Source organism: Dermacentor andersoni, chromosome 1 (assembly GCF_023375885.2).
Source record: "Dermacentor andersoni chromosome 1, qqDerAnde1_hic_scaffold, whole genome shotgun sequence".
NCBI lineage: Eukaryota > Metazoa > Arthropoda > Arachnida > Ixodida > Ixodidae > Dermacentor > Dermacentor andersoni.
Window position 1 is genome coordinate 7,737,069 of NC_092814.1, and position 24,810 is coordinate 7,761,878.

The 24,810-nt window shown below is 47.9% G+C and overlaps 1 protein-coding gene across 8 annotated transcripts in view; it reads left to right on the plus strand.

Moving 5' to 3' along the window:
• The window catches only part of LOC126544208 (carboxy-terminal domain RNA polymerase II polypeptide A small phosphatase 1-like), a 255,492-nt gene that overhangs the window by 217,554 nt on the left and 13,128 nt on the right, over positions 1-24,810 (plus strand). The window contains exon 8 of one of the 8 annotated variants that reach the window (XM_072286050.1): positions 17,776-18,128. The exons of the other annotated variants lie outside the window; for them this stretch is intronic. Within the exon in view, the coding sequence (XP_072142151.1) occupies positions 17,776-17,949 (174 nt within the window). The 3' untranslated portion in view covers positions 17,950-18,128. Of the gene's footprint in view, positions 1-17,775; positions 18,129-24,810 lie in introns of those variants that run through there. 8 annotated transcript variants of the gene reach the window in all.

Below are 24,810 nucleotides of genomic sequence, written 5' to 3' on the forward strand. Positions count from 1 at the left end.
TTTGTTGACGCTGACAACGAGCTCAACTTCTGCGCAGAACTGACTGACGAGGGAATAGTCCATCAGGTTGTGGGGAATTCAGTAGACTCCGATGTTGAAAATGAGGAGCCCATGCCTGCGCCGCCTACAAGCGCCGAGTTGATGCGAGCACTGTTGACTCTTTCATTGGTGTACAGTGCTGACATGACCCTTGCTCAGATCGAGGTGAATATGATCGCATGCAACCAGAACGCCGTCCAAACAATCAAGTTCTTCAAGCCACTGCAGCAATAACACTGGCTGCCCGACGTTGGACATGTACATAATAAACCGGCAGTCGGCTGTATACAGTTTTCGAACGCCTCTTTTTATAGCACGTTCATTGATGCTTTGGCAAGGTTTCGGAAGCGTGGTACTTCGCCCTTTACCTCTAGATCCGAGAAAAAAAAGAGGTGCGTTTTTTTTTGCATGCATTCATTTTTTTCGGACTGCCTGAATTTTCGGACGTTTTTACGTTCCCAAGAGGGTCCGAAAAATCGGTCGTTGACTGTACTCACTGGTATTGTTTATTCAGGTTCTCAAGCTTCTGTCACACATGCTTGGCGTTATACGGACCTTTGCCCGCCAGCAGGCTGGAGTTCAGTCTCTGTCATTGCGTTACGTATACGCGAGTTGCGTGTGTTTACACCCAGAGCATTCAGGTTCTCCTCCCAAATGCGTATCAAGGCCTCCGTCCTTGCGACTGACCACACTCTAAAAATGAAGGTTTACACCGTTTGGGTTGTATTTTGTCCCCAAATAATAATCGTCATCTGTCTTGCCCGCAGTTCCTTTCTTTAATGCTATGAGCCCGGTACTTCATAGTCGCGGACGGCTTGCGCATTATCAGCTTGACACAGCATTCTCGACAGGAAAGTCTCGAGCGCCGAGTTTTCAAGAGAGGAAACGCAAGCAAGGCAGATGACGATCATTGTTTGGAGACAAGATAAACCCCAAAGGGTTTAAACTTAACATTTTTAGAGTGCAGTTGACAAGCTTTTGGGAGGCTGTTTCGCTGCGAGCCGAGCTGCAGGCGTCGGAGCTGGGAGCCGCCATTTTTGTCAGTTACAGCTTTGACTGAGGTGCCCAACCTCAGTTTGCAAAAATCATGGTTAGCAGAATAACTATGGGTAGGTTTATCGTGTGACTGGATGTAACTGCAGTTACATTTAGTGACACGGTAACATTTGCCTTAACTGCTGTCAAACTTAACTACGGTTAGTCTACCCGTGCGACGACTGTATAACTTGAGCCGATGTCTATTTGCTCGTGTTTGTGATGGCGGGATGGTAGTTGCACCGTCATTCCAGCTTTATAATCTGACTCTCGCCTCTGATTCTCACGTGCCATCTGTGCTCAAGCCAGGTGGTACGCATAAGAAGATCATGGCATCTCAGCAGCAGAACACCGGGTGGTGGTTGCATCCGTTCAAACAGCGATTGAAAAGTAAGTTTCCCACCAGCATTGCTTTCCGAGTGGTAGTTCCTCCCAAAGCTAGTACCAGACTGTCATGGCCATTCTCGTCGTTACCAGGGCCGCTTAATCAAACATCGAGGCGTGCTCTTTCCTGGGGCACATAGTGTCCGAGTACGACAATGCTGCATCGAATTCCACTATGGCAGGATCATCACGGCTTGGCCAAGGTGAGCAGTTGCACCACTCCACTCGTCTGAATGGCTATAAAAGGACACGGGCTTCAGCTTGTGCTACAGTATCTCCATCAAGACACCCACCTGTGTCGTCAAAGTCATACTACGTGCTGTCGTCAGTGAGCATTTCATTTTTTGCGTTTCTTGCCCATTTCCTACCTCCATGTCACTTGTTCACATCAGTTGGATTGTTCGTAAAAATTATGCGATCGTCGTTACCATGGTCATCGTCTTGCTGCTATCATCAGACACAGACACTCACGTTAATTCTAGTTCACTGTACACAAAAATACTGGATTTACACTAACACATTGCTTAACCTGGTGACGCTTTGCAGAACCCCAAACAATGCTGCATAGCTAGCTGCTTGCTAAATGCTTCGCATGACATTGATTCCCACAGTGCGTGGGATCTGCACAATTTTATTCTCAAATGTGTATTTTTTTCTGCACACATACTCCCACTACATTCACATGGGTATGTAGAAGTGGAGTATCTCTGCAAGAGTTCATGTGCCAGAAGTGCACTTCAAGATTTGCGGGCTATGTTTATCATTTTGTGAGCTGGTTTGAAAGAGTCTCCGTACGCTTTCAAACCAGCAGGTGTCAGCCCTTGCTTTCATCTGTGCATTTCACCGTCACGAAAGGGCGTGAAGAAAGACATAACATGATCTGCCCACAGAAACCTACTGAAATCGCTTGTGTACTTAAATTTAGGTGCACGTAAGGGACCCCAGGTGGTCAAATTCATCTGTACTCTCCCACTAAGATGTGCCTCATCATCATGTTTTTGGCACGTATACCCCAGAATTTATTGTTATTATTTTTTTCGATTGCCACAGTAACACTTCGTCGTGATGTTTCGCCAACTGTAATAAAGTCACTTTAGCATTTGATAAAATTTTGAACCCTGTTCACTGACAGGAACCATTGATGCACATATTACATGCATCAACTCACAAACGAAAGCATTTAAAAGGTACGTAACACAAGAGTACAGAAAGAAAGTTTATGCTTGTCTCCGTATCAAGTGTTTGCTTTGTTAGCAAACAGACAAACCTAACTCGCGGGATTGTTAAGTTTGCCAGTCCAGAGTCAAATATTCAAGTCCACTGAAATTTGCAAACGCATAAAGAATGTTTCAGCTAAGGTGCAGCAGGGTTTAAAAAGAGGTCTCCTTGCGGGATGAAGGAAATCCGTGTATTCCGCTGTGTGTGTTTGGGTGTCATTGCCTCCTGTGGATCGCAGTCTTGAGGTTGAATGGAGTGAGAAGTTGTGCACAAAGCATGCAATGATAAATTCTGCCATTACTTGTTTATTAGTGTATGCAGTTGCCACCTAAGCAGGCATCGCCATAATTATAAACAGTAATGAATGAAGTGTTAATTATACTCAAGACAAAAAATACTAGTTGCTTTGCCACGTGTGTTCACAGTATGCTTAGTTATTTTGAAAAATATCATCATCATCAGCAACAGCAGCCTATTAGTATGTCCATTGCAGGACGAAGGCCTCTCCCAGCAATCTCCATTTACCTCTGTGTTGCGCTAGCTGATTTCATCTTGCGCCTGCAGATTTCCTCATTTCATCACCCCACCTAATTTTATGCCGACCTCGACTGTGCTTTGCTTCCCTTGGCACCCATTCTGCAACTTTAATTACTTACTTATTTAAGTACTCTTAAGGCCCAAAGATTTTAATCAAAGGAGCTCTCTCTCTCTCTCTCTTTTTTTTTTCATGGGGGTATGGTAGGGTAAACCCCCAAAAAATCGAATTTGCAATTTTGGCACAGAAAAATTGACTGCACTATGAGGAACAAACCTGCGGAAGCGCGACCTCGAGCGCCCGCTCAAAGCGGTTCAAATGTTGCGCCAAATTGTGCCGTGCGCCTTGGTGTTTAAAAATAGCAGGCGAAAGCCGGTTTGTTTACCGTTGTCGTTCGTGGTTTTCATCGTTATGGCGTGGAGCTTTTTGCTTGTGTGTATGTGTGTGGTAAGCAAATGATTTGTACTAAAAGATCATGTATTAATAAAGGGAAATGACACATCCACCCAATCGTAGAAATTGCCACAAAGGAATCCCATACGGGTTCCGCGAAAGAAAAGCGTGGCAGTTGATAAAAAATTCGTCCTCATCTGGGGCTCGAACCCGGGACCACCAGCTTTCTGGGGCAGCCACTCTACCATCTGAGCTAACCAGGTAGTTTGCTAACTACCTGGTTAGCAGGGCGAAGTGGAATATGATAACTCGAAGCAAGAGTTTGACGGAATATCCCTTTGTAGAAACGAACTATTACGTCAAACTCTTGCTTTTGCTTACGTGGTCGTGGTCGCCTGTGTTTCGAGTTTCAAACGTATTACTTGCCCAGAAGATGGCACAATCGTCCCGCAACTGGAGCAGAAAGAGAACTTTCAAAGGTAATGGGTCCTCTGAGCAAATGTACTCGTGGACGAATACAGAACACCAATGAGTCGCTCAACCAACTCATCTGGTGCCACTGCCCTAAGAAAACTTTGTCAGTGCTTACACATTGAAGACAGAAACTAACAATGCTGTAGCCTACTACAGTGACGGTAATTCTGCACGAGAAGCTGTTCTGGACGCCCTTGGTCCGTTCCAGGTGTCTCTTGTAATATTGCCCTCGACAGGATGGACAAAGGGCGTGTTGACAGGGCAGAATTCTTTGACCCTGCCGAGAGCAAGGAAGGACGACGGATAAAAAGGAACAACAAGAAGGGTTTCGGAGACACCTGCAAGAAAGGCAGCAGTGAAATGTATTCTGCTGGGGCATTCTGAGCATCCACAAGCAGTATTCGAACATCAAATTTCATTTTTCTCAAATTGCATGTTTTATGAATTTTTCAAATTCAATGTACCTTGTATCAGAAAGTATTCATCCCATTCCAGTGAAACTTTGTACACATGTACTACAGCCAGTCATAAATATTCTGAACTAAAAAAATCTCTGATATGTATGATAACACTGGAAAAATTTACACAGCAAGAAACCCCCCTTGTGGCTTTGTGCAAACAGATATTTTTTTGGGGTGCGAACTCCAAAGTGGGTATAATATCTCATTAGTCCAGATATAACCTATGGGTATTTAGAATAACACTGTGTAATATCGCCACATTCCTCTGCTTGATTGCAGAGAAAAGGTACATAAAAATCTAAACACACCTGGAATTTTTAGAGTGTGCCACAGGAAAGGCACACCATCTAGACACAGTGTCTCATGTTGTACCTGAGAGCATCTTTTGTAAGCGCGTGAAATTTGATGCAAATATCTGCAGCCGTTTCTAAAATATTACGGTAAAACTAACATGTACCATTTACCCTACCATACCTCCTTAATACAAAAATATCTTTAAATGTGGCTTTCTTCAAGGTGGTAGCATCAGTACTTGCAGTAACAGAAGGAGGAAGATGGTTCCCTTCATTGCTCATGCGTGGTATGAAGGAATTGGGAACAAAAGGCTGGTACAGCATGTGGGAACTCCTGCTTTGAATTTGTGGTCACTGCGAGAAGAAACGTGGGTGGGAAGTAGCTCTTCTTTAAGGAAGGGGTTACTAAAATAAATCTTGTGAAACAAACACTAACAAGCCATAAGAAGCCAACAAACACTGACACCAAGGACAACATAGGGGAAATTACTTGTGCTTAATAAATGAAATAAAGAAACGATAAATCAGTGGAAATGAAAGTGGATGAAAAAACAACTTGCTGCAGGTGGGGAACGATCCCACAACCTTCGCATTTCGCGTGCGATGCTCTACCAATTGAGCTACTGCGGCACCTCCTATTAAGCACAAGTAAATTCCCCTATGTTGTCCTTGGTGTCAGTGTTTGTTGGCTTCTTATGATATGACTAATAAAAACTGGGCCCCTCGGTTAACCCCCTTTCTTCTCGTTTATTACACAATGAGGGTCTCGAATCCGGCAACATTTATGCCTTCAGGTAGCATGTGTGGGTGTATTGACCAGTTGCCTTGACCCAAAAAGGTCACATTCTCGTGACGCCTGCGGCAGAAAGGATGGTTCACATCCGCTGCCAAAGTCTGTGAGTGGTGGCGCTGGCTGACACTCCCAGAGTTCTACTAGGACACAAAAATACCAAAGAAAGTGGATGGGGAAATGGTGCTGCGGTAGCTCAACTGGTAGAGCATCACACGCGAAATGCCAAGGTTGTGGGATCGTTCCCCACCTACGGCAAGTTGTTTTTATGCGAAGCATATTACTAGAGCTCAACCCAGCTCCTCAGGCTCGGCGGTGTCGCCTTCAATACCACGTGACACCGTGACGTCACGACAGAGGAGAAACGGGGCTCCAACTCGCGCCATCGCTCGCGGCGTCGCCTTCAAGGCTGACCACGTGACACCGTGACGTCACGACAGAGGAGAAACGGGGCTCCAACTCGCGCCGTCGCTCGCGGCGTCGCGGCGGTATATAAGCAGCTGCGCTTGTTTCTAGGTGGCTTTGGCTCAACTCTTGCAAGATGGGCTGGGTGGGAATCGAACCAGGGTCTCCGGAGTGTGAGACGGAGACGCTACCACTGAGCCACGAGTACGATGCTTCGAAGCGGTACAAAAGCGCCTCTAGTGAATGCGGTGTTGCCTTAGAAACGAGCTGTTTCTAAGGCTCAGGCGTGCGTCGCTTGCTCAGGCGCACATTTCGTTGCCGCGCCGAACGCTGCGTTGCTCGACGCTCACCGTGTCCAATGCGGGGCGCGTAGTCGCTGCGCCGTAGCCCATTGTCTGACACCCCTTGGCGGGTCGACGGGAACGCTGTCGCGTTCCACTCTTGAAGGCGAAGCAGAGTAACGCGTGAGTTGTTTCTTCGTCTAGCCGAACCAAATATAGCCAAGCAACAGCAGTTCACCAGGCTAAACAGTGGTTCAACAACTAAAATAAAGGCTAGTATGCTTCGCATCCTGGGCTTAACCTTAGCTAAGCCACAGCAATTTTTTTCATCCACTTTCATTTCCATTAATTTATCGTTTTTTTTTTATTTCATTTATTAAGCACAAGTAATGTCCCCTATGTTGTCCTTGGTGTCAGTGTTTGTTGGCTTCTTATGGTATGACTAATAAAAACCGGGCCCCTTGGTTAACTTCCTTTCTTCTTCTTTAAACACAAACAAGAGCACATGTGGCGTGATTCTACACTAGGAAGACCAAGCATTGATTTTATAGAACACACACTGTCCTCACGTGAGTAATTGGATACAACAAAATGGGCAGCAAGGCCTTGGGCACTTTTGAGAGCATGTAATCAGCTAGCAATGGACGGATACCAGACAGAACTGGCATACTCAAGCTTCGATCTCACCAGGCATGTATAAAGTGAAAGTTTCACACGAGTAGGGGTGCAAATAGCCAAGTATGCAGCTGGCATTCCTGATGACAAGATCAACATGCATATTCCAAGCCTTGTGTAATGTGTATCCTGAGGTATATACAAAAGGGAACAGCTACTAGAGGTGTGTCTTTGAGGGTGTAAGTGGGGAGGCTGACTAGAGTTCAGAATGCGCAATACTCAGATGATTTTACACTTTGAAATCTTGACTCATCAAGCATCGATCACACCATGATGAGAGCTTATTTTTGTCATTTTGCAAAGTAAAAACGTTAGCTTAATCGATTTGCCGATATAGGACGCAATCTTGAAAAATTAATTCCAACAGACAAATCATTAACATGTATAAGAAGATGGTTTCCTTAGGCACTTCTGAGGTAACTGACACCGATGGAGAATCAAAGCCATTGGCATGCACATATTGAGAACGATTCAACAAGCAGCACTCCATCCAGCCTAAAACGTTCGAAATAAAGTAATGAGCTTCCTCAGGCAATCAAAAAGAAATTGCCTTCATAATCTCTCTAATAGCGAAACCTTAAAACACACTGATGCTGTCTGGCATAAGCTGAATCTGATACTTTATTGCAGGCTAGTGCAGTCGTATGGTACTCATCAAATATATATGGTATAGTAACCTCCATAAAATTGCTATGTGGTAGTTACAATTTCTGTCTCGTCAGGTAATAGCTCTCCTGACACAGGTTGTTTGAATTATGTGCAAGCAAGGTCCAGAGAAACTGCTTTCTTAAAACCAACTAATCCAACAGAAGAGTGTCATGTGTTTCCTAGTTTCCGCAACGCGAGAAGCTGCAATATTGATGACTTTCAAATTCGACCGGTTACGTACGTATCAGATATCCTTTGCCCTGTCCTCAGTCACTTATACGACCCAACTTTTATGCATGAGATGTTTCTGGAAGAATGCAATTAGCCAAGGTTAGTGTCAACAACTACAAAGTTGTACTTTGTAGTTGTAAAAAACTTTGTTAAACCGCAAATTTAGTTCATTAGAAGTTTTAAAGGTTCAGTCGTAAAAACAACTTCACAAATTCCCAGAGCATTCCTGTTTTATAGTATTTTGTCACTAATCAATTATAAATAAGTAGCAACAAGAGTCAGGCCATAATCGAATGGTTATGATCACCAGCATGTGCGGTGCAGCTCACGCTCGGAGCAATGCATCGACGTGGGGCATGGCATCCAAGGTTTGTGTGTTGCATCACACAACGCTGTAAATCTTGGATGCCATAACTGACCGTGTTTAATGCCCGGAACCTACACCCACAAATAAAAGTGTAAAAAAGATACAGATATTCGTCCTCAGAAAAGATAAATGTCACTGTTTCGCCAGAAAGTTGGAGCATTGATGGCAACAGTGACACGTGTACTTGTTTATTATTTTTCGGGGGACCACTTTTCACCGCCTAACAAATGTTATCACTCAGCGTGGGATGCGCCCGTATATATCGGAAGTTTCTCTAATGTTATCGATGGTTCTTTCTGCTGTCCGTTGTCACCGAAGCTTGTGTAATCTGACTGCATGTGCGACGCGAATTGTGTAGAACTTTCTGGAAGACGGGCGGGCACCAGCAATTACTCTGGAACGTTCGGTGGCTCATGTATAAAAGCAGAAGCACTTGACCAGCAGATCAGATTTCGACAATCGCCGACCGTGTTCGCCGCTATCGCTGTGCTTTGAGTGTAACTTGCTTTTGTGGGCACAAGTTCGCCCAATAAGAAGTTAGTTTTGTCATTCACAGTTTTGCTGCTGTATTATTCACTGTCACTACTACGCGACATCTGGTGGAGGTGCTAGTACGTTCATGTACTGAATGCCCTCACAAAGCCGTGAGCCAAGCCCTAGCCACGAAGACAACATCAACGTCACCAAGGGCCAGCGAGCTAGCCGCAGGCTGCAAGGACTGCCCCGGAGCACGGACTTTTGCCTGAGAAAACCAAGAAGTGCACGGCCACGACAGCAGCTACAATGACAGCCCCAGCATCACCAACACCAATCGTGCTGCAGCAGTCCAGGGAGCCACCAACGTTCTGCGGTTCAACATTTCAGGACCCGGAAAGCTGGCTGGAGACATATGAGAGGGTCACTACGTTTAACAGCTGGAACAACAACAAGTTGCGCCATGTCTTTTTCGCACTGGAAGAAGCCGCCAGGACGTGGTTTAAGAATCAAGAAGCCACCTTAACAACGTGGAATCTGTTCCGAAGCGGCTTCCTGCAGACATTTACAAGCGTCCTGTGAAAAGAGCAAGCCCAAGCTCTACTAGAAACCTGAGCGTAGCTGCCCAATGAGACCATCGCAATGTTCATGGAGGAGATGGCCCGTCTATACTGCCACGCCAACCCGGAAATTTCCGAGGAGAAGAAAGTCCACCTACTCATGCTTAGTGTGAAGGAGGAACTTTTCACCGGAATAATACGAAGCCCACCGAAGAGCATCGACGAGTTTCTTCATGAAGCCACCAGCATTGAGAAGACGCTGGAAATGCGCAACCGGCAATTCAACCACCGCACGAACTCGACAAACTATGCTGGAGTTTAATCACTGGCTACCAACGACCTGCGCAAGACTATCAGAGCAATCGTGCGGGAGGAGCTTCAGAAGCTGTTCTCTTCATTGCAGCCTCAAGTAGCTTCAATTGCAGACATCGTACACAAGGAGCTCCAACAATCACTCGGAGTACCTCAATCGCCGCAGCCTCAACCAAAAGCAATGGCGTACGCCACCGTAGCCCGCTGTCACATTCCCCCTCTGCGGCTCGGTAATGCCACCGTTCCGTTGTCCACCGCCGCTGCCAGCACGCCAACCGTCGCCCCGCGCAGCATTCCAAGGAAGACTGATGTTTAGCGAGCTCTCAACCACCGTCCACTCTGCTATCGCTGCAGAGAAGCCGGCTACATCTACCGCCAATGTCTTTACCGCAAGATGGGACTGCAAGGTTATGCCGTCAATGCACCGCACCTTCCTCGGCGGTGCAAGACACCACCAACAAGGCCAGCGGGATAACTACAGCCGATCGAACCTCCTTCCTGACCATTTCAGCAGATCGGGATGAACTTGTCAGGGACCCTCTCCAACGTCAACATCCGAAAATAAGTGGATCGTTGTAGCGACGGACTACCTCACCCGCTTCGCTGAAACGAAAGCTCTGCTGAAACGTAGCGCAGCCGAAGTGGCGAAATCCTTCATTGAGAACGTCCTGCTGCGACATGGCACCCCAGAAATCCCCATCACCGACAGAGGAACAGCCTTTACAGCAGAGCTCACCCAAGCCATTCTGCAACACAGCCAGACAAGCCACAGGAGGATAACTGCCTACCACCTGCAGACGAATGGTCTTATGGAGCGCCGGAATAAGACCCTCGCCGACATGCTAGCAATGTACATCGACATCAAACACAAGACCTTGGATGATGCCGTACTGCCGTACGTAACCTTCACTTACAACATGGCGGTGCAAGAAACAACACAGATCATGCCGTTCAAGCTGGTTTACGGCAGGAACCCAACGACAGCTCTCGACACCATGCTGCCACACGTCACCGCCGAAGAGAATCGTGACGTTGCCACCTATCTCCAGCATGTCGGAGAAGCCTGACAGCTCAACCGCCTGCGGATCGAGAACCAGTGGAGAACCAACAGCCGGCACTACAACCTTTGACGATGCTACGTCAAGCACCGTGTTTGGGTTTGGACCCTAGTACACCGACGAGGACTTAGCGAGAAGCTTTTACGCTGCTTGACACGTGTACTTATCTTTATCGGGCAACCACGTTTCGCCGCTTAACAACTGTAATCGCACAGCGAGGGACGCGCCTGCATGTATCCGATGTTTCTGGAAAGTTATCGACGCTTCTATCCGCGTGTCTGTTGTCGCCGCACCTTGTGTTATCAGATTTCATCGCGTGACACGAATGGTGTAGAACTTTGTGGAAGACACGCGGGTCCCATCAGTTAATCTGGAACATTCGACGACTGATCTATAAAAGCCGACGCGCTTGACCCGCTAATCAGATTTCCGACGATCGCCGACTGTGTTCGCTGCTTTCGTTGTGCTATAAGTGTAGCCTGTTTTGTGGGCACAGGTTCGCCCAATAAAGTCTAGTTTTGCCTTTCACAGTATTGCTACTGTGTTCTTAACGTCACCACCACGTGACATCTGGTGGAGGTGCTAGTGCGTTCATGTACCGAACGCCCCCGCAAAGCCGCGATCCAAGCCCGAAGCCCGAGGACAAAACCAACATCGCCCAAGACCAGCGTGCTAGCCGCAGACTTCAAGGACTGCCCCCAGAGCACGGACTTCTACCTGAGTCGACAAAGAAGATCGTGGTCAAAACAACCCCAATGGCTACCCCAGCGTCCCCCGTTATCCTACAACAACCTCGGGACCCACCAACCTTCCATGGAGCAGCGACTGAAGACCCGGAATCATGGCTGGAGACCTACGAACGCATCGCGACGTTCAACAACTGGGACTCCGACGACAAGCTGCGGCATGTCTACTTCGCTTTAGAAGACGCCGCCAGAACTTGGTTTGAGAACAGGGAATCGACCTTGACAACGTGGGACCTGTTCCGTAGCGGCTTCCTGCGCACCTTTAAAAGCGTCGTGCGCAAGGAAAGGGCTGAAGCTATGCTGGACGCCCGAGTGCAGCTACCAAACGAGAACGTTACCATCTTCACGGAAGAAATGAGCCGCCTATTCCGCCACGCCGACCCGGAAATGTCCGAGGAAAAGAAAGTCCGGCTACTGATGCGTGGTGTAAAGGAGGAACTTTTCGCCGGTATGGTACGAAGCCCACCGAAGACCGTCGACGAGTTTCTTCGCGAGGCCACTAGCATCGAGAAGACACTCGAGATGCGAAACCGGCAATTCGACCGCCGCACCAACTCTACAAACTATGCCGGCGTTCAATCGCTGGCCTCCGACGATCTGCGCGAGGCTATCAGGGCAGTCGTACGAGAGGAGCTCCAGAAGATCTTCCCGTCGTCGCAGCCTCAAGTGGCCTCGATCGCTGACATCGTCAAAGATGAGGTTCAGCGGTCGCTTGGGGTTCCGGAGGTGCAACCTCAATTACCGCAACCCCAGCCAGAAGCGATGACCTACGCCGCCGTCGCACGCCGTCAAGGTCCTCCTCCGCGACCGCGACAGCGCCCTGTAACGCCGCAATTCCGTCGACCACCCCCGCCGCCAGCACGCCCACCCGTCGCCCAGCGCAGCTACCCGAGGAAGACAGACGTATGGCGCGCTCCTGACCACCGCCCGCTGTGCTACCACTGCGGAGAAGCGGGTCACGTCTACCGAAGATGTCCATACCGGGAGATGGGACTGCGAGGTTTCGCCGTGAACGCTCCGCGCCCGCAGCAAGGTGAACGCCCCCGGGATATCGCCGACTACCTCGCCGCTACTCAGTGGAGCTCTCGACGACCGTCGCGTTCGCCATCACCAGGCCGCTACCTGTCGCCGCAGCGCCGACCATACAGTGGCCCAGCCCGGGGCCGGTCAGCGAGCCCATATCCGGAAAACTAAAGGCAGCAACCGATGGAGGTGCGGTTGCTGTTCGTCGAACTGACGAAGATCCTCCGCCGCCGACGAAGACGACGAAGAAACCATCTCGACGACATAATAACGACACACCGCCGTCCCGAGGAAGTCAGGAAGCCAAGACTACACCGCCGAAAGACGACTTAACGACGCGACGTAACAGCTTCAGTTCAACACGACGCAGCCGTGATCCGACGCCAAGACCCAACTGCAACGCAAGACAAAGAACCACCGACCTCGACGTGCTTCTAGACGGCCACGCAGTCACCGCCTTAATCGACACAGGCGCCGATTTCTCAGTCATGAGTGGACACATCGCCGTCCAGATGAAGAAGGTTAAGACTGCATGGGAAGGCCCTCAAATTCGGACCGCTGGAGGACACCTGATTACGCCGACAGGAATGTGCACGGCAAGAATTACCATTCACGACCGGACTTACCCTGTCACCTTCGTTATCCTCCAACAGTGTTCACGAGACGTCATTCTCGGTATGGACTTCCTGGACCAACACGGCGCAATCATCAACCTGAAGTCGAAGTCAATAACGCTGTCGGAAGATAAAGCGATACCGCCGGAGAGCCCTCGTAGTCACCACGCCTTGAATGTGCTCGAAGACCAAGTGAGCATCCCGCCCCGCTCCAGCATTGTTATTTCGGTCGGCACCGAAATACCCGCTGACGTAGAAGGCGTCATCGAAGGCGACCAACGTCTACTGCTAGACCGTGAAATTTGCGTCGCAAGAGGGATCGCTCGACTGCATGGAGGGAAAACTGAAGTGTTGCTGACAAACTTCAGCCAGGAGTTCAAGCACCTCAACAAGGGCACGACGATCGCGTACATCGAGGAAATTCTGGAAACAAGTAATGCGTTTGTCCTCTCGGATTCCGCCGCATCTACCCCGACGACCATGGTTCCCGAACCAGACTACGACATTAATCCAAGTCTCCCAGTGATTAAGCAACAGCAGCTCAGAAGTCTGCTCCGACGATACAAAAGCTGCTTTTCGACGACATCGAGGATTCGACAAACACCAGTCGCCAAGCATCGCATAATCACCGAGGAGTACGCTCGACCACTCCGCCAAAGCCCTTACCGAGTTTCGCCGCGAGAACGCGAAGCTATAAGAGAACAAGTCGACGAAATGCTGCGCGACGACATCATCCAGCCGTCGAAAAGCCCATGGGCATCCCCTGTTGTCCTGGTGAAGAAAAAGGACGGAACCCTACGTTTCTGCGTCGATTATCGTCGTCTGAACAAGATCACGAAGAAGGACGTATACCCCCTTCCACGGATAGACGACGCATTGGATCGGCTCTGCAACGCTAAGTACTTCTCCTCGATGGACCTCAAGTCTGGCTATTGGCAAATAGAAGTCGACGAAAGAGATCGCGAAAAGACCGCCTTCATCACCCCAGACGGCCTCTACGAGTTCAAGGTTATGCCATTTGGACTGTGCTCGGCGCCTGCAACGTTCCAGCGCGTGATGGACACGGTTTTAGCGGGATTGAAATGGCAGACCTGTCTCGTTTACTTGGATGACGTCGTTGTATTCGCCGGAAATTTCGACGATCACCTTAGGCGGCTTGCCACAGTACTAGAGGCCATCAAGTCATCAGGGCTCACTCTGAAGCCAGAAAAATGCCGCTTCGCTTACGACGAGCTTCTGTTCCTAGGCCACGTCATCAGTAAATCCGGAGTACGCCCCGACCCCCAGAAAACAGCTGCCATCGCAAAGTTCCCGCAGCCCACCGACAAGAAGGCAGTGCGTAGATTCCTTGGCATGTGTGCCTACTACAGGCGCTTTGTCAAGGACTTTTCACGCATCGCCGAGCCGTTGACACGTCTAACTAAATGTGATGTTGAGTTCAAGTGGGAAACGCCGCAGGCCGACGCATTTGAAGAACTCAAACGACGCATGCAGTCGCCCCCGGTACTTGCGCACTTCGACGAGTACGCCGATACAGAAATCCATACTGACGCCAGTAGCCTAGGCCTCGGTGCCGTTCTAGTCCAGAGGAGAAACGGAGTCGAACAGGTGATAGCTTACGCTAGCCGGTCGCTGTCAAAAGCGGAAGGCAACTATTCTACAACCGAAAAGGAATGCCTCGCCATCGTTTGGGCTACAGCTAAATTTCGCCCTTATCTTTATGGCAGGCCATTCAAAGTCGTCAGTGACCATCACGCGTTGTGTTGGCTAGCGAGTATAAAGGATCCTTCAGGACGACTGGCACGGTGGAGCCTCAGACTACAAGAATACGACATCACTGTAACCTACAAGTCAGGACGAAAACACTCCGATGCCGATTGCCTATCACGCGCCCCCATTGACCCGCCGCCGCAAGATGACGAAGATGACGCCTTCCTTGGCATGATAAGCGCGGAAGACTTCGCTGAACAGCAACGGGCAGACCCGGAGCTAAAAGGCCTGGTGGAATATTTGGAAGGGCACACCGACGTTGTCCCCAGGGCATTTAAGCGCGGATTATCTTCCTTCACGCTTCAAAACAATCTCCTCGTGAAGAAGAACTTTTCACCAGTCCGCGCCAACTACCTTCTTGTTGTCCCGTCAGGACTTCGTCCAGAAGTATTGCACGCCCTACATGACGATCCGACCGCTGGACACCTCGGTTTTTCCCGGACACTATCGAGGATACAAGAAAAGTATTATTGGCCGCGCCTGACCGCCGACGTCGCCCGTTATGTCAGAACATGCCGAGACTGTCAGCGACGCAAGACACCGCCGACAAGGCCAGCCGGATTACTACAGCCAATCGAGCCTCCTTGCCGACCATTCCAGCAGATCGGGATGGACTTGCTGGGACCCTTTCCGACGTCAACAACCGGAAATAAGTGGATCGTCGTGGCGACAGACTACCTCACCCGCTTCGCTGAAACTAAAGCACTGCCGAAAGGTAGCGCAGCCGAAGTGGCGAAATTCTTTGTCGAAAACATCCTGCTTCGACATGGCGCCCCAGAAGTCCTCATCACCGACAGAGGAACGGCCTTTACAGCGGAGCTCACCCAAGCCATTCTGAAATACAGTCAGACAAGGCACAGGAGAACCACGGCCTACCACCCGCAGACGAATGGTCTTACGGAGCGGCTGAATAAGACCCTCGCCGACATGCTAGCGATGTACGTCGACGTCGAACACAAGACCTGGGATGCCGTCCTGCCGTACGTAACATTCGCTTACAACACGGCGGTGCAAGAAACAACACAGATCACGCCATTCAAGCTGGTTTATGGCAGGAACCCGACGACGACGCTTGACGCCATGCTGCCGCACGTAACTGACGAAGAGAATGTTGACGTCGCTAGCTATCTCCAGCGCGCCGAAGAAGCCCGACAGCTCGCCCGCCTGCGGATCAAGAACCAGCAGAGGACCGACAGCCGACACTACAACCTCCGACGACGCTTCGTCGAGTACCAGCCCGGCGACCGTGTTTGGGTGTGGACCCCGATACGCCGACGAGGACTCAGTGAAAAACTACTGCGACGATATTTCGGACCCTACAAGGTCATTCGACGTATTGGCGCACTGGACTATGAGGTCGTGCCAGACGGAATTTCGCATTCACAGCGGCGCCGCGCACGATCTGAAGTGGTCCACGTGGTGCGTCTGAAACCATTTTACGGACGCTGATGAACTTCTTTAGTTTGTTGTTTTCTTTGCTACGAGTGCTTTTCTTTGTTACTTTCGTTTGTTAGCAGCATCGGGTCGATGCTTTTTAAAAGGGGGGTAATGACACGTGTACTTATCTTTATCGGGCAACCACGTTTCGCCGCTTAACAACTGTAATCGCACAGCGAGGGACGCGCCTGCATGTATCCGATGTTTCTGGAAAGTTATCGACGCTTCTATCCGCGTGTCTGTTGTCGCCGCACCTTGTGTTATCAGATTTCATCGCGTGACACGAATGGTGTAGAACTTTGTGGAAGACACGCGGGTCCCATCAGTTAATCTGGAACATTCGACGACTGATCTATAAAAGCCGACGCGCTTGACCCGCTAATCAGATTTCCGACGATCGCCGACTGTGTTCGCTGCTTTCGTTGTGCTATAAGTGTAGCCTGTTTTGTGGGCACAGGTTCGCCCAATAAAGTCTAGTTTTGCCTTTCACAGTATTGCTACTGTGTTCTTAACGTCACCACCACCATTTCAGACCCTGCAAGGTCATCTGACGCATTGGCGCACTCGACTATGAGGTCGTGCCAGACGGCAATTCGCTATCACAGCGGCGCGGCTCACGACTTGAAATAGTCCTTGTTGTGCAACTTAAGCCATTCTACCAGCGGTAAAAAACTTTGGGACATTGCGTAGCTGACCTTCTGACTTTTTTTTTTTATTATTTTGTTACTTTGGACTTTGTTTCTTTGATAAGTGTCCTTATGCGTTTCGATCTCCTGTGATGTTTGTAGCATCGGGACAGGACGATGCTTTTTGAGAGGGGGCCATTGATACGTGGACTTGTTTATCATTTTTGGGTGAGCGCGTTTCACCGTCTAACAAATGTTATCGCCCAGCGTGGGACGCGCCCGCATGTATCTCAAGTTGCTCGAATGTTATTAATGGTTCTGTTTGTCACCAAAGCTTGTGTAATCTGATTGTATGTACAACGTGAATTGTGTAGGACTACTCTGGAACCTTCGATGGCTCATGTACAAAAGCAGACACACTTGGCCATCAGATCAGATTTCGACGATTGCCAACCGTGTACATTGCTATCGCTGTGCTTTGAGTGTAAATTGCTTTTGTGGGCACAAGTTTGCCCAACAAAAAGTTAGTTTCCTCATTCACAGTTTTTCTGCTGTATTATTTGCTGTCATTACTACATGGCAATAGCAAGGAGACTGCTCGAAGTAGGGTTCATTGTTTTATTGGTTTCACACGCGCTCAGGCTAACACGAGCAGATCTCACTCGATGACCATGAACTCTGTTACATCGCGAGCGAACGCTTCGCACCATGTCTCCGAAAGTTGAGATTATGCGATCAGGAATGCTAGGTGTGCAGGGGAACACAATCTGCGTCAAAGCACCAAGCATCTTGGCTGGTCCTTTGCACTTGCTGCAGAGAGATTACTTCGACCCGCGTATGGGCACGCACTAGGAGAAGAGGGCAGATGCTCCCTAACCGGTGCTTAATAATGTTACCATGCGATTCTCCCCAACCCCCTTATGCAGAAGGAATCATCAGCTCTCGTGTTTCTCCAAGCGCGGCAAGCTTCCATGTGCCCCGCTGCCTCCACAAGTTATTTGGCAATGCGACAAATGGTGCAGCAGTGTTTCCTGCCGACTGCGACCTGGTGCGCGCATGGCGTTTTTGCCACTTTTCATTCGGACAGATGCTTGAAATAACTTTTGCCTCGGCCACCATATTTAGATTGTTTTGCTAGATTTACTAGCCATACAGGTTCCAAGTTTATGCTTAAAATGGCTGAAAGCTTCGCTAAATCAAAACTGTGTCGCGGAATCATGAAAAAATACACACGGTTTTCAATGGAACTAAGATCGAGAAATAAAAATTTTTCATTAGATTGATTTTCTTTAAATCGAGGCTCATTATATCGAAGTTTGACTATATATCATGCTCAAGAAGTTTGCAGGATGCGCTTGTTAGTGATAGAGATCTGTAATGAATGGCCGCATGCGAGGTACTGGCTTTATGCAATGAAATCGCCTTCCCCTCCTTCCAGTCACTTGGTAAAGTACAATCCTGCAATGACTGCGTAAAGAGTGTTGCAAGAAGTATGGACAAGTAAAGCTTGGTGCTCCTTAAAAATTTTGAATTTATAGCATCAACACCAACAGAAGCAGATAACTTTACTAAATTTTCAATCAGGTGTTCAACACCCATCCATTCAAAGGATATAAAATCCATTGGTAAGAAGTCAAATTTAGAGCAAACTGTTAACATAAGCTGTGGCATGTGAAAATGATAAAGCAAATGCGTCACTAAGTATCTTGCATCAATTTTCATTACGAACTGACTAACCATCTGCGTTACAATGCATAAGGGCAGCCAACATCTTGCCACTGACCACACGCCTGAATTTCCAGTGGTTGTCTTGAAGAAGAGATGGGAGTGTGCTTCCAAAAAGTTATCTTTTACAAGAGCGATAACAGTTTTGTTTTAGGACGAAGTGCTCTTGTACACAGACCAAGATTGCAAGGTCATTGCCCTTTTCGCATTGCGAAAAAGCCTTTGTTTTATTTTTTTTTTATTCAGTAAATATTTGAATTCAGCATTAAAACATGGTGTCCCTGAGTTACGCGCACACACTATTTCCAGGGAAGTTGCAAGTGTGACCATGTAAGAAGTAATCATATCACGAACAGCAAGTAAAACTCTGTCTGTGGCGTGATCACAATGGTAAAATCGTAACCGGATTCAGAGTGCAAAATTTCATTGTCTCTTCTCCGAGCCAGGTTTCAGTTACAATAACACTATCTGCAAAAAAGGTGCAAGATCGCGCAAGCATCTCACTTTGTGAACGTTCGCTGTGCATCCTACTGCACTGAGTAGACAGTGTTCAGTTGGCGCTTCTGCCTCACTGAGCAGACGATTGTTGACGAAAATACGGTGCCAACGAATCACGAGAGCACAAGCGAATGTTCGACAAGTGCGTGGTCTCGCCACAAGTGTCAGTTGCAGAGGGCAGTGAGTAGCGCTTATTATGCACACTGTAAGAACTAGTTGATAAGATTGAGAATTCACGAGTAGATTGCCCTTGCGGTTGCCATGAAGATGACGCCGCAGCGCTAGGTGAAGTTAGACAGTTTGAGCAAGCATCCATACTGCTATCATGGGCTTCAACTTGGCACACACTATCTATTATTGAGCAGCACTCGTAGCATTTCTTATTAATGTGCAGTTTATTAAGATTCAGTGATTAGGGCTAATTAGTGCTTTTCCTAAATTGAGTTGGCTTTGTCCTGTAGTGTCGCATTGCTCTGCTGAAGTCAAACTTTGTGTCAGCATCAGTTTGTTACGTCAACACCAGTGGAAGTAGATACCTTTAAATTTTCAATCAGGCGTTTTACACCTGTGCATTCAGTGATTGTGAAATCCATTGACAAGAAGTCAAATTCGCGTGAGTGTACCTTTACGCTGTCATTTCTTTCCAGGCAAGGTGAAGTTACAAATTTATCAGGCACCATTTGTGTCGCACATCGATTGCATGCCTGTAAGGGGCACCACTATGAAGACTAGCACACAAAAGCTTTTTCTTCTTCAGAAACGTGTACTTCGAATTAGTTCCGTACCTCCATACAGCAGCACCGCTTTTCACCAGGTTTAACACTATCAAAGTTTCTGATGTTTATGAATTTCCTCTAATAAATTCTCATCATTCCTCAAGTCACTGTCAGGGCTACAACCAAAGTTAACCCCACAAATCCCAATGTACCATTTTTGATACGCTGATAGTGGTGCTTAAAACTCGAAAGCCGCCGTAAACCCAATCTAAATTTTGTTGATATGCTGACGGGAGTTTTCAGTTATGGCTAGCTCAGCAAATCAATTACTAATTAATTACCATACGAATTAATTTTTAATCAGTGACCATTTCACTGTTATCTTTGTAACAATACGCTCTTCATGGCCAGAAATAAATATGAACAAGTTGTTCGAATTTTCTTTGAAGTGCAATGGCCTTCGCGCTTTGTGGGGTTAAGTGACTTGCATGCCTGCAGCCAGGATAGGTGACTCGTGCCATATAGGCATACTAATTATTTAATGCAATCACTAATCTATAATGTGCCTTCACTTATTCAGAAGTATGAAAGCCAAGGCATTAATAATGCTGCCTGTACCTGGAGAGAGATGCAACAGAACTTTAAAGCGATAGCGTTAAGGAGCCCGTGTCGCAGAAAATCCGGCGTCAGGTGTCTGATGTCATATCAGCAAAAAGATTTTCGAACTACACATACCCAGGCCATTCATGTAATGCAAGGAATTCACTGAATTTCTCAAGCTAAAATACGTAGAAATATCGTAAACTACGACTTGCACACAACCTACAGACATGACAGCTCTCGGATTGTAATTTGAATATACGAGAAAACAATTCTGTTATGCGAAAAACAAACAGGCCCCTTTTCCAGCGTTTCTACAATGCACAGACCGGAACGGCGTTCGCCATTTGTGCACACCGACGCGTAAATATCTCAAGAGTCCACAGAGCGGCATGCCCGCTTCCTTGAAACACTTCCAGATGGCGCTCGCCTCCGCCGCATCACTGCCCATGCAAGAGGCCGCGTTTCGACCAGAAGGCCCGCCTTCGTGCATAGCTATCATTAATCAAAAGACTGGTGCAAATAACAGGGACACAGACAGAGAAGACGACAGGACGAGCGCTGTCGTCTTCTCTGTCCCTGTTATTTGCACTAGTCTTTTGATGACACACCAACTAGCCCAGCTTTCTGCCTTAATCGTGCATAGCGTTCGCCGCTAGCGTTTCCCGGTAAACATTTTGGTTACACATGCTGCAGTGGCCGGGAAGTGTGAGAAGCAGGCAGGGATCTTTGAATGCTATCGCAAAGCTTAAGCGTCCTCCGAATTTTTTTTTTCATAGAACTGCTCCATGTTTTAGAATGACAGAAAGCTGAGCTAGTTGGCAAGGATTCATTATGCAAAAAAGAGGTGAGGCGTGCAGACAGGACACAAGAGTAGAGAAGTGGACAACACGAACGCCGACTATCAACTGAAGGGAGCACTGAGGCAAAAAAAAGAGAGAAGACACAAAACTCATCTGCGCAAGCCCATGTTTTATTTCATTTATTCTTTTTTCGTCTGAGCCTGTACGCAGGAACTCGTGTATGGATTCTCACTAATGTTAGGGTCATTTTAGCCAACTTTCCCAACCGTGGCACTTGAGAAAAATAATTTCTCTCAAAAAATTACACGCATATAAGCATTACTTGCATATTATTTTCGCAAAACATTTTGAACGTAAAAAAAATTTTGGCCATGTGAGCGCTATTTGAATATTGCGAAATGATGGAAAACCAGGTGTAAAAACAGATTCGCCAGAAATCTACCGTCTTCTGCATTATTTCAAAATTTGGATTTTTGTGTTGTCTGAACATTGTTCCTTCATTATAAAACAGTTTAACAAAATAACTTCATGTTTTTTACTCCTTAGCACTGCGGTGAAAGTGCGCAAATTGTGGCATTTTCACAACATTTTTCCCAAAGACAGTCAGGGGAGAAAAGCTCGAATTACTTTTATAAAACTTTTCGTAAAACCTACTATCTTCTTTAATTTTATTGTCGCCTATGTGCTGCTCACAGGCTCTTAAATAAGAGCCTGAATTTGGCAAAAACATTATTTTGGCCTATGTTTAGATGCTACACACAAGGTGGTCCATGAAAAAATAAGCAGAAAAGCGGATATAATTGAAAAGGGCAACTTTCGCCACGGAAATTTTAATCTGAGTGATTTGCCTTTTCATTGAGAAAAACATGTTTGAATTTGAGTCCCATCATTGGGTTACTTTGGTTCGCGCTTCCACTTCACATGATGGCATGTTGGTGGGAAATAAAAACCGAGGTGTTGCACGTGGTGGTCTGTGTGGTGAGGAATAAAATCTGAGATCACCAGGTGTTCGTAAGAATTTGAATCTTGAAGCTAAGCTTATTTAAGGTAGATCAACATTGCGCACTTGCATGCTACTGAAAGTATACATATGCGGCCGCCTAAGCGTGAAAGTGGTAGAGCAGGCCACAAATCACTTTCATGAGCATGAACTGGAAGCACCACTTGAATGACACACGTTCAGTCACCGGGAAACCAGTGAAAACAGACCAATTATTTTGTGAATATTTTTGATAGGGAGCTTTATTGCACATATTTTACTAGTTCTGTGATGTCTACTATTCTTCCTGCTACTTCAGGCTGTTGTGAAGTCGGGGTTTCGTGCGGCCACGAAGGTTTCATGGATGGCGCCTTGCCAGGTGCCATGAGCAAGAAAGGTTTTGTGTGACGTTCATTAGATGAAAAAAGGATTATATAGAAATGTACATGATCAAGTTTTACAAAAATGGTTCCATCTCGGAGCATACTACATGCTAATGCCTTTGCATGTCTGAGCCTCTCCTCACAGCAGTCCAGATTCGCTTTTTATCCCGTTTATTTCCCCATTTCACCCATCGAGAGAATTCACTGTTGTTCTTCATAGTAAATCCCAAATGCCGAACCGTTCACAATATCCCGCCCCCCAAGTTCCCCTTTTTTGCCACACTCCCGCCTCCATCGTTGCACAATCGCCCCTGCATATGAGGCAACCACATGGCAAACTGTGAACCTGATGTCGACACCATTCCCATGCGAGTCCTCCACTATGGCCCCTTTCAGTATTTAGTGGCCTCTTCATGACGGTCAGTTTGTCAACTGGCCTTTGCAGTAGTCGGAGCGCGACATTGTTGTCTGGAAGTGAGCTGTCATTGTTTACGCATCACCGTCCGCGCGAGGTCCAGTCTTAGTCCGGCCAGGCACTCGTCTCGCCTGTAAGCTCTGGGCGGTCGAAAAGCCGGTGATACTGTCACGATGCAGAACAGGACATGCAGGAAAGAGGCAATGACAGTGTTGTTGTTGCTGGGGTGCTTCAGCCGCCATGTTCTAGCGTCAGCTGGTTCCTTCAGCACTCGCCTTGCATAAACATTTGTGCTTGTCTCTGCCTCGCAACATTTTGGTGGAGGTGCGGTTGACCTCTGATTGACCTCTGCTTGGTCTACTGGCAGATCGCTGTTAATGAGAAGGATCGCGAGAAGGTAGCCTTTATTACTCCTGATGGACTTTTTCAATTCAGAGTCATGCCTTTCGGGCTTTCCAATGCCCCCGCGACGTTAGAGAGAATGATGGACACCCTTCTCCAAGGCTTGAAATCGACCATCTGTCTGTGTTAACTCGACAACGTAATCGTTTCTGCTCAAACCTTTGAAACCCACATTGACCGTTTCAAGACTGTCCTTGCTGTGTTTCATGCTGCGAAACTTCAGCTCAACTCATTCAAGTGTGACTTCGGTCGCCGTGAAATAACTGTTTTCAGGCACCTTGTATATGCAAATGGAATTCAACCTGACCCGGCCAAAGTTCGAGCCGTGCAAGACTTTCCTGTGCCATGCTCAGTTAAGGACATTCGCAGCTTCATAGGCTTATGCTCTTACTTTTGTCGCTTTGTTCAACATTTTGCTGAAATTGTGCGACTTCTCACCGAGCTTTTAAAGAACGTTGTCGCTTTCACATGGGGACAGTGGCAGGCCGAAACCTTCACAGACTCTTGACAAGCTCCCCAATTTCAGCCCAATTGGACCCTTCAGCACCCACTGTAATCCGTACAGATGCTAGTGGTCACGGCATTGATGCTGTACTTACCCAGATTCAGCATGGTGAAGAGTGTGTTGTCACTTATGCAAGCCGTCTTCTTTCCACGATCGAGCGCAGCTATTCTATCACGGAGCGAGAGTGCCCAGTGCTGGTTTGGGCGATAGCGAAGTTTTGCCCATACTTCTTTGGTTGCCATTTCCGTGTAATTACCGACCACCATGTGCTCTGCTGGCTCTCCTCATTGAAGGCGACCCTACAGGGCATCTTGGGCGTTGGGCACTGCTCTTGCCACTTTCTCTGTAGTGTACAAATCCGGCCGTTTATATAAGGGCACGACTGCGTGTCCCGCCACCCTGTTTACCCACCGGAAGCCACAGACCTCGAATCCGACACCAGCATTATGTCCATCTCAGACTTCCTCAACATTGGCAATGAACAGCACCGTGATCCCTTTCTGCGAACCATCATAGATCGGTTAAGCTTGCCAACTCCTGACCCTTTCGTGTATCTCTTCTGTATTTCGACAGAGTCCTGTACAAAAGCAACTTGCGCCCTGGTGGTGCTGGCCGTACCGGGGCACCTTCAACGCACCATGCTTCAACAACTCCACGATGCACCCACCACTGGGCATCTCAAGGGTCAAAGGTGTTATTCACACCTTTGACTGAGTCCGGCACTGTTTCTTCTGGCGTGACCTCTTCCACTCTGTGCACCGGTATGGGACTGCTTGCGACCTGTGCCAACGCCGGAAACCCACTCCCATCGCTCCAGCTGGGCTTCTACAGCGCATCGATATTCCCACAGAGCCTCTCTTTCGCGTGGGGCTCGACCTACTTGGCCCTTTCCCTTTCTAAACTAAGGGCAACAAATGGATTGCCATTGCAATAGA